The sequence below is a fragment of the Panthera leo genome, chromosome D4 (genome assembly GCF_018350215.1).
Source record: "Panthera leo isolate Ple1 chromosome D4, P.leo_Ple1_pat1.1, whole genome shotgun sequence".
NCBI classification, from domain to species: domain Eukaryota; kingdom Metazoa; phylum Chordata; class Mammalia; order Carnivora; family Felidae; genus Panthera; species Panthera leo.
In genome coordinates, this window is record NC_056691.1 from 25986349 (window position 1) to 26001665 (window position 15317).

Here is a 15317-nt window from a genome sequence, read left to right on the forward strand (position 1 = left end):
TGTTTTTCCTTTTTGCCCTCTGGATACCCCTCTCAGCTCCAAGGGGTCTGTGCTGACAACTCTGAATGGGGCTGACAGAAAACTGCCTTTTTGGCTTTAGCCCCATGTGTTCCTTTCCTATTTATTTCATACTGTAGTGTCTGTCTACCAGGGCCATTGCCTGAGGCAGCCAGATGCCATCATTTTATTTGACAAATACCTGTTGAGCATCCAAGCACCGGATAGGGCACCCTTCATGAAGCTTGTAGTCTAGCGGCAGAGGGAAATCGTAAACACAAATAAGCGTGTCATTAAAACAGATTGGTGCTGAGGGGAAGGAAAATCGTGCTGCCTGATAGTCTAATTTGCATCTGATGTACAAATTATGGTATTTAAGTCCCAAGGGACAAGTAGAAGTCGGGTAAAACTCAAGGAGCTGTATGTGTGAAGGGCCTGAGGTGAAATAGCCCTGAGGACACATAAGAAACAGAAGGAAGACCAAAGTCAATGGGTCATGGCAAGGTAAGGTGTCAAACAATGAGAGGAGACTGGAGAAAGAGCTACTGATATCAACAAGAGTTCTAGCAGCTATTTTAATGGCTTTTCACTCTATCCTAAGGGCAATGGGAAGTCATGAAAGAATTGATAGCAGAAAATGAAATGATTTGATACAATTCAAACTCTAAGACTATTGCTCTGGCTATTGTATGGACAACGGATTGGGGGAAGGTCAGAAGGGAAGTGGGGGGGGGGGGTTAGTTAGCAGGCAGTTGCAGTGGCCCATGAGGTCAAACAGGAGGTGGAAAGACCTTGGAAGGACTTCTTAGGGAATTCCACTGGCCCTTGGCTCTGCATACTTCAAGACTTCCTATGAGTGAAGTGAATTCTCTCCCTGGGTAGGCCACTGCGTCCGTGGCACGCGGCTGATGGGGATCCCTAACTGATGTGCCCTCTTTGTTGCTGTATTGGCCTGGTTTGTAGTTCAGTGCAGCTCATCGAAAGAATATGTGTAAAGCTCATGGTCATGCCTTGCACGTGGCAGGCCTGCAACAGACGGTAGCTAGATGGTCAACGTCATCCACAAAGCTGAACACAACTCAGCCATCACAGCCTCTTTGGGACACTGCAGCCAACTCCTATTTCTCAGGGACATCAGTGAAGAATCTGTTCCTCAATCTTCTTTGAAAACTCTCTGTCCTGCTATTTCCCAGCAGTCTCCTTCCCGTGACCCTGTGGACATAGTGGCAAATGTTCGGGTATCCAAATATATACCTCTTCATGGAAGGGAGCTGAAAGCATTAGGAGATTAAGTTGTCGGCCGAACCGCACGAGTATCACAATTCACGGCCATTTGTTCGCATTTCCACCATGGCCTCAACCCTCTGCCTTGCATTATAGTTCTAGAACAAACTCCAGAGGGCAAGGACCTACTCTCGTCCAATGTTGTTTCCCCACAGTGGACATGGCACTAACTAAATGCAAATTTGTTGAAATGTACTCTGATAAGTGTACATGAAAAGAAGCAGATTAATGAGATATTGCTTGTGGGTTGGGAATGTGCAGAAGTAGGCGGGGCCATAGGGAATCCTCATGCAGACTTATTTCTGTTATTCCATCGCTATTGCCTGAATGTTTCTTCTTGGTTAGTTCTGGCCATCAGGCTGATTTCCAGGGAAACCACAGTGTTCTCAAGAGCTTAGCCTATCAGGGAACCTCACAGGCTTCATTTAGACTTATAGGTTGTATTCCTATCTCGATGCAAAAGAGAGACTCTAAGACATAAAGTAATTTATTTATGTTCACCTAGTTAGTGAGTGGCTAAGCTAGAATAAGAAAGCAGGTCTGCTGACTCCAAAACCCATGTTCATTTTGTGGCTTCATGGGTCTCTGGTCTGGACACACCGTCTTGTGTTTCTGCACCAATGCCTCTCCAACAGGAGTCTGAGTAGCCTTTGAACACACAATGGTGGGTCCACACCAGAGACCCATGAAGCCACAAAATGCACATGGCCCATGTTTCTAAGGCATCAGTTTTCATAAATTATTTGTTGACAGATCATTACCGTTGATAATGCACCGTGAAGTCGAATGCAACACTTATATCAGATGTTACAGACGAACTATAAAACTTTGAAGAAATTCCACATTTGCCATAAGCACCTTGGGCTATACCCACAGACATGGTCCCAATTATTCCCCACATCCTTGGCCTTTTACTTCTTTCTGCAGTTTGGGGTGCTTTGGTGGAAATTTTTGAGAAGCACCCAGTGACGCCATACTGGGTTTCCATAACACTGAGCTGCCACTACCATCAGGCAAGAAACTGCACTCCAATTCTTGTAATATGTGAACTTTCTATGGGTATATTTTGTCTGTAAGTATGTCTGGAGAGATATGAGAAAGATGAGTTTTAAATGTAAGGTAATTAAAGGTAATTTAAATTAAAGGTGATGTCTTTAGCACAGATAGATATTTCTATTTCTATTCTATTTCACAGAATAGATAACTGAGAGTTAATTTTATTATATTATTTCTTACCTTTCATGATCATCATAAGAAATCTTGAGTCTTGGGGCGCCTGGGTGGCTCAGTCAGCTGAGCGTCCAACTTCGGCTCAGGCCATGATCTCGCAGTTCGTGAGTTCGAGCCCCGTATCGGGCTCTGTGCTGACAGCCCTGAGCCTGGAGCCTGCTTCAGATTCTGTGTGTGTCTCTCTCTCTGCCCCTTCCCTGCTCATGCTGTGTCTCTCTCTGTCTCTCAAAAATGAACAAATGTTAAAAAAGTATTTAAAAAAAGAAATCTTAAGTCTTTTATAACCAAGGTCACAATCTCTATACATTACACATATCACAGACATTGTAGAAAAGGACCATAAGGATGCCGAGGTAGGCATTCAGAGCTCCCTAGAGGAAGCAACTTTCTCATTGTTACATTCCTTTGGACACAAGGCATCAGTTCCTCTTTCAGAATGAACTTCTGCAGCTTAGAGGAAAGAAAACTTTATTCATTTGAAACTGGCTCTGGTGTATTAAGTCTTCATCTCAGGCTAATGGTGGAATGTACATTCTGGCAGAGCCTTCCGTGTTAACTAACAAGCTGGGGTTAATGGGGGACAGATGTATGGTGTCCACCCAGAAACCTGATCTCTCCACTTACTGGACCTGATGCGCCCAGGCATCAGTAACTACCGTAATCACAGCTGATATGGAGAGGGCTGATTCTATTACAGAAAAGCTTTCTTTTTGTTTTCCTCCTCTGTGGACAAATCCCTGATTTCTTCCTTTGTAAAAACTAGCTGGAACACCAGCCCTTCGGAATTATTTCCGTAGAAACAATTTCATATCGGAATTTTGGTCCTGAACCAACACACTGAAATCACCGTAACATACACAATGGCATGAATATACATTGCTCCTGCTTTTCTGATTGCCTTTGCTCAGAGCATGCCGGTCCCTGTTGGCTTTTCACCATGAAAGGAGGCAGCGCTTCAGTCTCAAATGTTAGAGTCAGATGGTCTCTCGGGGTTAAAACCATAATGCTTAGGAGGCCATCAAAAGCTCAGTAACACTGAACATAAAAAAAAAATGGCAGCTTGATGAAATGTATACGGTTGGAATGTCCAACTTCCCATTGCTGAGTGATGTAGGAGTACAATAATCACACTCCAGGCAGCATGCTGTATTAGTGCTTTCTAAAGCCATCATCCCCCGCCTTGATCCACTCAGGAAACTCCCCATCAAGGTTGATAAGAGTTAGTGCGATGAGGATGGGGGAGGCAATCAGGAAGGGGGCACATGTTGTTACTTCTAATTTGACTTTATTATTAAGGTGAACAATCTTTGTTTCTAGATCCAAATGTGATTCTTTTTTTTTTTTTAACGTTTATTTATTTTTGAGAAACAGAGGGAGACAGAGCATGAGCGGAGAAGGGGCAGAGAGAGAGGCAGACACAGACTCCGAAGCAGGCTCCAGGCTCCTGGAGCTGTCAGCACAGAGCCCGATGCGGGGCTCGAACTCATGAACTGCGAGATCATGACCCGAGCCGGTGTCGGACGCTCAACCGACTGAGCCACCCAGGCGCCCCATCTAGACCAAATGTGATTCTTAAACATCGGTGCAATTGGAGTTTTATGCTTTACTGAGAGATGACTTATTCGCTTCTGATTAGAGCCAGATATAAAAATAAGATAAAGCTGCAATCACTTCAATGTTCTTTAAATCGTATATAGAGCACAAGCAGGAGACAATGAGACCCACGAGAGATGTCACTTGAGGCAACATGGAGTCCTGGAAGCCCTTTGCCTGTATCTACACATCACTAGGGAGTCTAGGGTCTGCTTGCTCTCCCTTAGTCACCCCAGGGAACCCCAGGTGGACTGGGGGATAGGGCAATAGTGTGAGGACTGAGACTGTCCTAAGGTTTGCACTGCAAGTGAACCGAATCTTCTGTGGAACAGCAGTAGGTCAAGTCATTTGCTAAGCTCTAGAATTAGTCGATAATGATCAAGAGTTACCCAGGAGGAAAGGGAACACTGGGGTCAAGCCTTCAGTTGGGACGTGAAGATGCTGACAGAGAACCACAGAGTTGCATTCTGGACCAGAATTACACAGGTCCTAGTAGGCAGACATGTTCTTGCTTCCCCAGAATGGACTGGAGTCAGAAGGGGGCGCGTTGGCAAGGAGAGTATTAGGGACTAAATGTTTGTACCCCCCTACCCATTCACATGTTGAGGTCCTAGCCCCCAGCGTGAGTATGTTTGGAGATGGAGCCCATAAAGAAGTAATCAGGTTAAATAACATCATGGGGTGAGGCCCTGATCCAATAGGATTAGAATCCCTATAAAAAGACACCGGAAGCTTACTTCCTTTCTGCTCACACACAGGCTCTGTGCAGCTGTCTGTTAAACCAGGAAGAGATCTCCCACCAGAAAAACTGAACTGGCTGGAACCTTGCTCTTGGACTTCTGGCCTCTAGAAATGTGAGAAAATAAATATCTGTTGCTTTAGCCACCTAGCGTATGATATTTTATTATGGCAGCCCACGCAGACTAATGCAGAGGGCCCTTCCCAGCTCCAAATCTGGCTCCATGTCAGACTTGAGGCAGAATGGAAAGGGTGCCATCCATTTGGAGAGCTGGGCCCTGCTGCAGACAGTACCATGCCTTAGCTGTGTTGCCTCGGGTAGCTTACTTTACCTCTGGGCCCGGAGATTCCTTATCTCTTACATTGGGATAAAAGATCATGTCTGACTAGCCACACAGGATTAATCAAGAATCAAAGGATCAAGAATCAACTACTTAGCATGACAACAACAGCTAGTATTTTTTGCACATTTACTATATACTGGGCATTATTCCAAGAGATTGATTGATTGATTTTAAAGTCAAGTTTCACTCGGGTATAATATACATAATAGTAAAATTCACATCTTTTAGTGTGCAGTTCTGATTTGGGGCAAACACAGTCAGTTAACTGCCACCATAATCAAGTCGTGGGACATTGCCATCCCCCCCCAAAATTCTCTTGTGTCCCTGTAAAGCAAGCTCCCCTCCCACCAATTCCCTGACAACCTTGGGTTCTATAGACCTATCATTTTGCCTTTTCAAGAAAGTCATATAAATGGCATCACACAATGGCATCACAGAGCTTTTCCAACGTGAAACTTTAATCTTTAATTAATCAGTTGATTCAATTAATTAATTCAATTAATCAGCTAATCTTCACAAACAAATTTCAGGGTAGGTACAATAATGATACAATGAATGAAAAAGTATTATACAAACATGAGGTGTTATTACTGCTATTTTCATCACTTGTATTATCATCATTTCATGGTAGAATAAAGACAAAATCAATTTTCAGTGGAAATTTGGTATTGAATTTGCCTTATCTGATCACCTAGAATCCAAGTGTCAGGAGATAGCAATGAAAGTTCTATGGACCTTTCCCTTCAAATCATGATCATTTGCCTTATTCTGGCAGCAGAGATTTAATTATGGAAAAAAGTATTTGCAAAAATATGGTTAGCAGTAAGGTCCAGCACATCCTCTCTATGACTAATTCAAAAACACTCGGCTTGAAGTTACTAATTCATAACCCTTATGTCTATGACCACACTGGTAACGGTAAAAGATAATGAAAGATTTCTGGGCTGTAAATAACAGCAATTTCCAGTGTAGCAATAATCGGTTCCTACTGTCAAGGAGAGGATGACCAGGCCGTCCCTAGTGCTCCTCTGGACTCCACCTGAGCTGCGTTCATTCAGGACTATTATCAGGGCAGGAAAGGCTGAATTTCTTCCCACAAAGTATCCCCTGGTTCAGTAGCCACATGCCATGGAAGCACCGCATCACTCTTGATAATAGGAGGATTCTGAGCTTCCTGGATGCGGTCAGAAAATGCCCACAGTCTGACCGCAATGGTTCCAGCTTCTCCAAGGAGAATATTTTGCATCAATTGTTTCTCTCTCCTTTTTTAAACTTCATAGTACAGATGCAACACATAATAAATAAGTAAATAAGGTCCAGCTATTTCTTAAAGTTTACAGCTTTCATGAATTTTTAAGGAACAGGTCAGAAGAAACTACTGAAGCAACACAGCTGGGTATAGGGTGTGACAAGGAGGTCTAGGAGCCTCTTCTATATTTAATGTGGTCAAAAGCCTCTGACAGCTAATCATCTCTTAATGGGGCTTGCCCTTTGGCCTGCATATTTCTAAGGGAGTAAAATGTTTGTCTTCCAAACAAGTTATCACTCACTCATTGACTAAACACCGTAAGCTGAAAGTGGCCTCCCAGGCATCATTGGTCTTTGCCAGTTGAGTTTAGAAGGTCCCAGATTAGCATTACTCACCTTTAAATCACCAGTAGTTTCAAAGCCAGCTAAGCATTTGCTCTGGATCTGTGGACAAGCTCCAGCCTCCCACTGTGCCTCATACAAACACAGAGAGGAGACTAGACCTCATGGTGGCTGGAGAATGAATTGTAGTGGGGACACACATGATCATTTGGGGGAGATGAAAGAATCGGGCAAGATGAAATATAACATTGTCTTTTGGAATGGAACTGGACAGGTGAGATTTGAGGGGAATTCAAGGAAATGGAGCAGGAATGGAACTGGAAGGGGCCACACTGAGAAGAACAGATGTAATAGGAAAAGAGAAGAGGAAGGGAGAGAAGGGAATGGGAAGGGAGAAGGGGAGGAAAGAGTTGAGAAGAGGATGAGGGAATAAGGAGGATGGTAGATGCATTTTATATGAAGCCCAATGGAAAAAGGAGAGCTAAGCTTGTTACCTCCTCTCTCATCTCCTAGCCCACCAGGAAAATAGGATGTGTATTCCTTTGTTAACTTGTTCCAGCAATAAAGATGCTTTATATATTTATAACAGTGAGAAAGAACCTAGGATCTTGTAGTGAAGAGCGGTGGGAGGAAGAGTTGTCTTCAGTATTGTTGGTCACCAGTTCACCTACACTTGCCCAGGAAATCCCATGACTTCCCCAAATCCTAGTTTTCCAACGTAGAAAAATAAATCATACTGTTTGTTAAGCCACAGGGAATTTTCACAATTTACAACCAAGTGACCAAAGAGCATGTACCCAAAGAGTACTCCTTGGGTAAGAAATACTGCAGTTGAACTGACTAGATGTATCCAGTTTGACTTAAAAATAATGAAGTCATTGTTTTCAAGCAAAAAGTCAATGTTACCAATGGACTTTCAGTATTTTCTTTAGGATTTATTGTCTTACACACGTTTCAAACAAGTATGTTTAAAGGATGCTCAGGCTTAGGTATTTTAACTAGAGCACAAGTTGTTTTGGTTTTAACCAGATCATCCTATATATGTCACCATCAAAATTATGAAGTGTCAGGGAAATAAACATTAAGATATAACTGAACAGTTCTTTTCTTGATATGTCTCAACAGGATCCAGGGGCACCTGGGTGGCTCAGTTGGTTAAGTATCTGACTCTTAATTTGGGCTAAGGTCATAATCTAATGGTTTTGAGATTGAGCCCTGCATCCAGCTCCATACTGGGTATGCTGGATGTGGATCCTGCTTAGGATTTTCTGTCTCTCTCTCCTTCTGCCCCTTCCCTGCTTATTCTCTCTCTCTCTCTCTCTCTCTCTCTCTCTCTTTCTCGCCTGCTCTAAAAAAGAAAAGAAAAGAGAAGAAAAGAAAAGAAAAGAAAAGAAAAGAAAAGAAAAGAAAAGAAAAAAACAGGATCAATTATTTTCCATAACTTGATTTATTTTAGGCACTATGGAATTTCTCTTTGACCACAGGACTCAGACATTCTTCTGATTAATTACTGACTGAAGCAAGTTGCAATGATTCAGCAGCCAAGATGATCATCAGCCCTTTGCTCTTTCACTAACTTTCTTCTTTAGTCTGCCCTCTTTCTCCATCCTCAAAGGATATGAGATGCTAATCACTATATGTAGAATGATACTCCTCCATATTATGCATCATGACATCTTTCTTCTAGACTTCATTCCTAAATCAAATAGTTTCATGTCTGCACCAGAGACTCCCCCATCTACTGCACAGATGGAAAACCAAGGAATGGATGGGGTTCCCCACACAACTCAGACAGCTCTCATACTCCTTGTGAACTCCAGTATTTGGGGTTGAATTTTAAGAAGTTATGAATTTCACTAAATGGATCTTATTTGTAGCATCAAATGACTGAGCCAGTTTCCATCCATTTAATTTAAGGTTGGTTCTGTCAGGAGTTCAGAGAAGTTATCTGAAGTTAGATCGGAAAGTAGTGAACAGTGATCTCTTTAAAAGAACATGTTGAGAATTCCTCTCCTAATATAAGCACTCATAAGAAACTCATTCAAAGACGTGATATGGTTACCAACCAGCCCCCTCCTGCCTGTCCAGACGTAACTGAGAGGCACCCATCCTTCTTCAGGTATGTAATCTGTTAACAAAAGAAGGGACTGTGCGCCATGTTGAGGGGTGCCCGACTACCTGTGGAGAACTCAGTGAGCTGTAGCAGGACAGAGAGTTTCTTGAAATGGTGGAATTTGAGCTCACCTTCAGGAGATCTTTGGAGAGTAGTTTGAAAGGAAAGAAGATCAAACTTCCAAGAGGCATGAGTAGGTTCAGCCTGGGTAAGAGGCCACACAATGGGACCTGTGGGCTGGACATAGGGCATGTCTTAGAGATTGCAGAAGCCGGACGTGCAGAGTGACCCATTGGAATAAGTACACGATGTCCACTGGCAGACATTATTGTGTGCCGTTAGGTAAGCTACTTAAACTCTCTGAAATCTGGGTGCATTAATTTGCAATATGAAGGTAAACCAATGTCTTACCCCGAGGGTAACTACTGGGTTCAAGCGGAAATTCTTTGAGTGGAAATTGTTTGTAAAGGTGAACTCCTCTGTGCTGATGGATGACCACAGTGGCCAAGTGGTGGTGGGTGATTACAGAACCACAGTTTTTTGTGCTAAAAGTAATCAAAAGCTGGTCTAACCTGTCACATTTTACCAATAAGCCAGACCTAACGTGACTTAGCTGAGCTAGTTAAGAGCATAGCAGGGTCTAGAACCCCACAGTGCTGGGTTGCAGAAAATAAAAATCTCACGTCCGAGTCAACTCCCCAGCTACCTGGATTTCCCATCTGGCATCAATCCAATCTGGTGAGTTTGGTGAAGAGCAAGCTCCTGACCTGCCTTGATCACTGCAGAGCCTTGCCTGGCACCACGGAGTGTCCAGAACTCGAAGCGACGATTCTGACTCCCCGTGTCCTGCTTGGGGTCGCATTCCATCTCACAAATATTTAAGCCAGGATACGAGGGCAAGTTGCCAGGTGGCACAATACAAAACAAATGCCTCGTTGTGTTTGTTGCCACACAGTATGTGGTTTTGTGAAATCCAAAAGCCACCCAGTCACTGTGACTGGAATATGACAGTAATTTGTAACAACGGTGACTCTATTCCCGCCCCCCTTGGTCTACTTTTTGTGACATGCTCCAAAATCCTGAGAAAGGCCTGCAAAAGAAATGTTCAGAAATGTTCTAAATGGGTTTAGAAAACTTGTGAACCCTGCCTGAACTTTTATTAGAGTCTCCCACCACTCACCCGTTTGACATCAGAACAAGGAAAGCATTATTTATAACAGCGTGTGTGAAATCCCAGAAGGGACGCTTGAAAGAATTAACGTGAAAAATGTGTCCCGAAGAGACTGCAGGCATAAAACAAATGATCAGATGGGAAAACATGTAAATCAAAATTTGAATCTTTTCACTCCTTTAAAGGAAGCAGGAGCTTTTTTCCTTTGGCCACTAACAACATGGGGTAGAGAAACTGGGAGGTGCCACAACCAGAGGGGTCCCAGAGCACTCGCCAATGGAGAGTGGGCCATCTAGGAGAGTCTTATGTGTTGGCCCTTTTAATGCCTCCAGAATGGAGGAGATAAGATGTATTCAAGGTTACAGAGAAGGAAGACACAGCGTGATTGCATTAGTGCACTGAGATTTATAAGGCACTTTCACAAGTACTGTCTGAGTGTTTACCTCACGATAACCGTGGGAGGTATATATTGCTACCTATATTTTATAGTTGGAGCAGCTTGGGCACAGAGAGGTTTGGCAACTAGTCAGGGATACCCAACTAGGAAACAGTGCACTGGAGTGTGCCCTGGATCGTTTCTACGATCACGAGCTGAGCGTTGTCCATGGCATTACCGGTGTGAATGCATAAGAATATAGAAAGCATAGTATCTTGCTAGGTTAACGCATCCCACGGTGTATCTTTAGTTGTCTGATTCTACATGTATGTAAGCGATTCACTCTCTGTGTCTCTCTCTCTGTCTCCACTCCCCCTGCCCCTGCACAAACACTCATTCAACTTAGTTGAATTTGCTATGTTAAACAAAATTAAATCTGGTTGTTTTTTTTTCGGCCAAACTCCTGAGACACTTCAAGAAGGCTGTGTGCATCATGACTCTCCAAGAAGTGAAGCAAGTTACAGCTTATAGCATATTTGACATAACCTTTGCAGTGAGCTAGCTCTTAATATTTTTGAGGCCTGTGGTATCCAAAAGAATACCACGTGTTTGTCCATAATGTCCTACATATCTTTTTATCCCCTACAGACCAACTATATACTGATCATAAATCTGGGTTCTATTTTCAATATTCCCAAAAAATAAATAAATATGTGTTCTTCGCTAAAAACCTGCACAGAAGGGTGCCTGGGTGGCTCAGTCGGTTGATCATCCAACCTTTGGTTTCGGCGGCTCAGGTTATGAACTCGTGGTTCTTGAGATCGAGCCCCGTGTCAGCCTCTGCGCTGACAGTGCAGAGCCTGCTTGGGATATTCTCTCTCTCTCTCTCTCAAAATAAATACATAAACTTAAAAAAAAAAAATCTGCTCGGAGACCTCACAGTCCACGGAGTCTGCACTAAGTTGCTCCTGCACCGCCACAAAGCTTCTCCTTGGTGCTGGTATATGGCTGCCAGCACCTGAGGGGACCATTCCACCTTGGTTCTTTGAGTCCTCGTGAGTATCTGGAAACACTGGGAACCCCTTGTGCATGGGCAGATTTCCTTTTCCCAAAGTCTTGGGCGCATGGGGTTACAGGGCTGTGAGCTGGGCAGTTACTCAGCAGGCCAACGGCACCAACATGGCTGCACTGATATGGCCACTGGCATCCTTTCTGGTCTGCCAATGCCTGTGTCACACGAGTTGTGTTTTGAATATCAAGCCTGATGGTTAAGTATTGACATCACCTTCGGGCGTCCCCAGGCAGCTCCATGAGAGAAATCTGTGCTCATGGAACAGTGACTCCCTGTCACCGCATGGTGAAAAGCAAGGGAGGACATTGAAAGGTGATGGAAGGCAACCTACCTCTATATGTGTATGTATGTGTATATATATTTGTATATACATATATATGTATATTCACATACATATACATATATACATCAAAGATTTGGGACCACCTTACCCCTGACCCAGGAATTTTTGTCCCTACTTGTCAGATTTGGGGTCCTTGTACATAGAAGAATGGAGGGAAAAAAACACAACATGCCCTCCTCCTTTGACACTCAAGGTTCCTTTGATGCCAAGAGCATCACTGGAAATCACCAAGCATATTAGACATCTCTGACACTCTCAGCAACTCGGGCTCAGGAGTTGAACAGCCTTTTTCACGTACTCTTAGTCCATTTCTTCCCTTTAATGAGGCAGAAACGGACACCGACAATTGTAATTGGGCAGAAACTCAATGTGGCATCAGTCTAAGAGCTCAGAGGCTGACGGTTGTCATGAGGTCTGACTCCTGCTGTCTACGTGACCACCTGCTACCCCAGCATCAGGCAGCATATTTGAGCTGGCAGTGCTGGGGTTTTCGGCCTGAAAAGTGGGACCTGCTACACCTAGGGCTGCTGTGCAGAAATTTGATCATGGTTTAAAATCAGACAGCCCTGATGTGCTACAAATCCAAAAGTGAAATTCTTAACTTTTCTCTGGGAAGTAGGAAATCATAAACAGGTGTCCTTGTCAAACAAAGTACTCTGTGTCTGTGCTAAAGCCCTTGCCATCTAACACCTCAGCCTTGGTGTTTTTTACTAAAATGGACTTTTTCAAAACTGGATTTACTTATTTGTTTTTGTACAGAAGCTCAATTGTAGTAGAGGAACGTCCTAAGCTCGGAGTCCAAAGACCTGACTTCTTTGTGTCCATAGCAGTCTGAACCTCAGCTGCCTCACCTGTAAAATGGGAATAATAATTTCTGCTGTGCCCGTGGCTGGATCGTGGTGGCCAGGGTATTTGAGGCAACACTGTGCGCTCATCCTAAGACCCAGTGGAAGGAGGCTCTGGCCTTGCTAAGAAAGTAGAGTCACTTGGTGGGTCATTTTGTACAGAGCTCCCTACTTGTTTCCTGGTCAAAGTGATCTTGTTAATTAGAAGACTGGGTCCTCTTCATACCAGAAAGCACGTGTGTGTGTGTGTGTGTGTGTGTGTGTGTGTGTGTGTGTGTATGTTTTATCCACGATGAACACCCATCCAGTCATCATCTCTGCCCTATCTAGTTTCAAGAGAGAATAGGAAACAATATGAAAAAAAAAAAATACTTTGACTATTCTTTGCCTTCTTGTCTCTGTTGCTTGAGATTATCAAGAAATTGTATTTCCCTCATGTATTTTATAAATAATTAAAGTTAATAAATACAAATAAAGGAAAGGGACAAAGTGCCCCCCTCCCGTTTCTATTCTACACTTTTTCCGCTAATGATGGGGACTTGGTTTTCGGGTGACTGACGCCTCCTGTTCACCCCACTTTCCACCAGGTCGGTGGCCACACGATGTTACCCATTCGCTGGATGCCTCCAGAGAGCATCATGTACAGGAAGTTCACCACAGAAAGTGATGTCTGGAGCCTGGGAGTCGTGTTGTGGGAGATCTTCACGTACGGCAAACAGCCCTGGTACCAGCTGTCGAACAACGAGGTGCGCAGTGGGCTGGGCGAGACCCCCGAGGGCCGATGTTGAGAGGCATCCCTCGGCTGGAGGCCAGGAGATGATGTTGTGTGGCCTTGTTGGGAGTGTCACCTCCCACATGGCCTGCTCTGTACCTAAATGTCACGGCCAAAGTATCGTCGCTCTCTGAATTTAAGAGTTCTAGAGAAAGCAAAGCAGTGTTTGCTAACACAGCTAGATTTTTGGTAGTATTCCACTAAGGATTCAGGGCTCTCTCTTTTTTTTTTTTTTAACATTTCACTAGAACGTTGTAGTGTTTTGTTTCCCTATTTTAATTATTTTGTAGATATGTCTGTATGTGAGGCATAGCTTCTTGGTCAGGCACCTTGCGTCTTCTTCAAGCCCCCACATCTGTCTCTTATCCCAGCTCTGAAATCCAGAATAACCACTCATTTCTAAGGGCTTGAAGTTCCCTTATCAGTTGGCGCCCTGACACGAAAGTTCCAGGTTCCATCTCAGGCCAGTAAGACTAAAACACGTTGCAATTCCAGGGTGAGGTCTAGAAGCACCCCACAGAGATAAAGCATTTCTCTGCCAGTGTGGTGACGTCAGTGTGGCACGAAAAAGGGACAGAAACCAATCAAATTAACCACGATTTACCAGCCCGTGGTAATTGCTCTCTTGCTTCCAAAACAAGTAAACGCCGAGTGGGTTTCTTTAAAGCAGCCCTCTCCTGGCACTGACATCTGTTTCATTGCACTGTTTTTCCTCTTGTCTGATTCTGTCTTCGGTCTCTGTCCCGTCCAGGTGATAGAATGCATCACTCAGGGCCGAGTCTTGCAGCGACCTAGAACATGCCCCCAGGAGGTGTATGAGTTGATGCTGGGGTGCTGGCAGCGAGAGCCCCACATGAGGAAGAACATCAAGGGCATCCACACCCTCCTTCAGAACTTGGCCAAGGCATCTCCGGTCTACCTGGATATTCTGGGCTAGGGCCCTTTCCCCCAGACCGATCCTTCCCAAAGCACCTCCTCAGATGGGCCGAGAGGATGAACGTCTTTTAACTGCCGCTGGATGCCATCAATCTGCTGTTCTGCACTCCGACAGTATTAACAACAAAGACACCGAGAGGCTTTCAGAGGGAAGCCATGTGCACTTCTCCATCCGCAGACACAGTATGGACTTCTTTTTGGCATTATCTCTTTCTCTCTTTCCATCTCCCTTGGTTTCTTCCCTAGTTTTTCTTTTCTTTTTTCCTTTTTCTTTTGTCTCTCCCTTTTTTGTTTTTTGGGGTTTTTTTTTTTTGTTGTTGTTGTTTTTTTTTTTGTCTTCCTTGCTTTACAGTCCTTACTCTTTGTTTTGAATCAATCTGGCTTCTGCATTACTATTAACTCTGCATAGACAAAGGCCTTAACAAACCTAATTTGTTATATCAGCTGACACTCCAGTTTGCCCACCACAACTAACAATGCCTTGTTGTATTCCTGCCTTTGATGTGGATGAAAAAAAGGGAAAACAAATATTTGACTTAAACTTTGTCACTTCTGCTGTACAGACATCGAGAGTTTCTATGGATTCACTTCTATTTATTTATTATTATTACTGTTCTTATTGTTTTTGGATGGCTTAAGCCTGTGTATGAAACAGGAAAACTTGTGTTTAATCTGGGAAGCCTTTATCTATGGGAGATTAAAACCAGAGAGAAAGAAGATTTATTATAAACCACAGTATGGGAGGAACAAAGACAACCATTTGGATCAGCTGGCGTCAGTCCCTACTTAGGAAAAACCCAGCCACTGTTAGCTGGGAGGAATGTATTCGGCACCTTCCCCTGAGGAGCTTTCTGAGGAGTAAAAAGACTGTTGAACTCTGTGCCATGGACTATTCTTTTCCCATCACCGGAAA

General features: G+C 43.8%; 1 protein-coding gene across 1 annotated transcript in view; it reads left to right on the forward strand.

Moving 5' to 3' along the window:
• NTRK2 (neurotrophic receptor tyrosine kinase 2) overlaps positions 1-14649 on the forward strand; it is a 331708-nt gene extending 317059 nt beyond the window's left edge. Inside the window, exons 16-17 of the mRNA XM_042912832.1 lie at positions 13284-13442; positions 14220-14649. Of these exons, the coding sequence (XP_042768766.1) occupies positions 13284-13442; positions 14220-14405 (345 nt within the window). The 3' untranslated portion in view covers positions 14406-14649. The remainder of the gene's footprint in view (positions 1-13283; positions 13443-14219) is intronic.
• Positions 14650-15317: the final 668 nt, after the last annotated feature.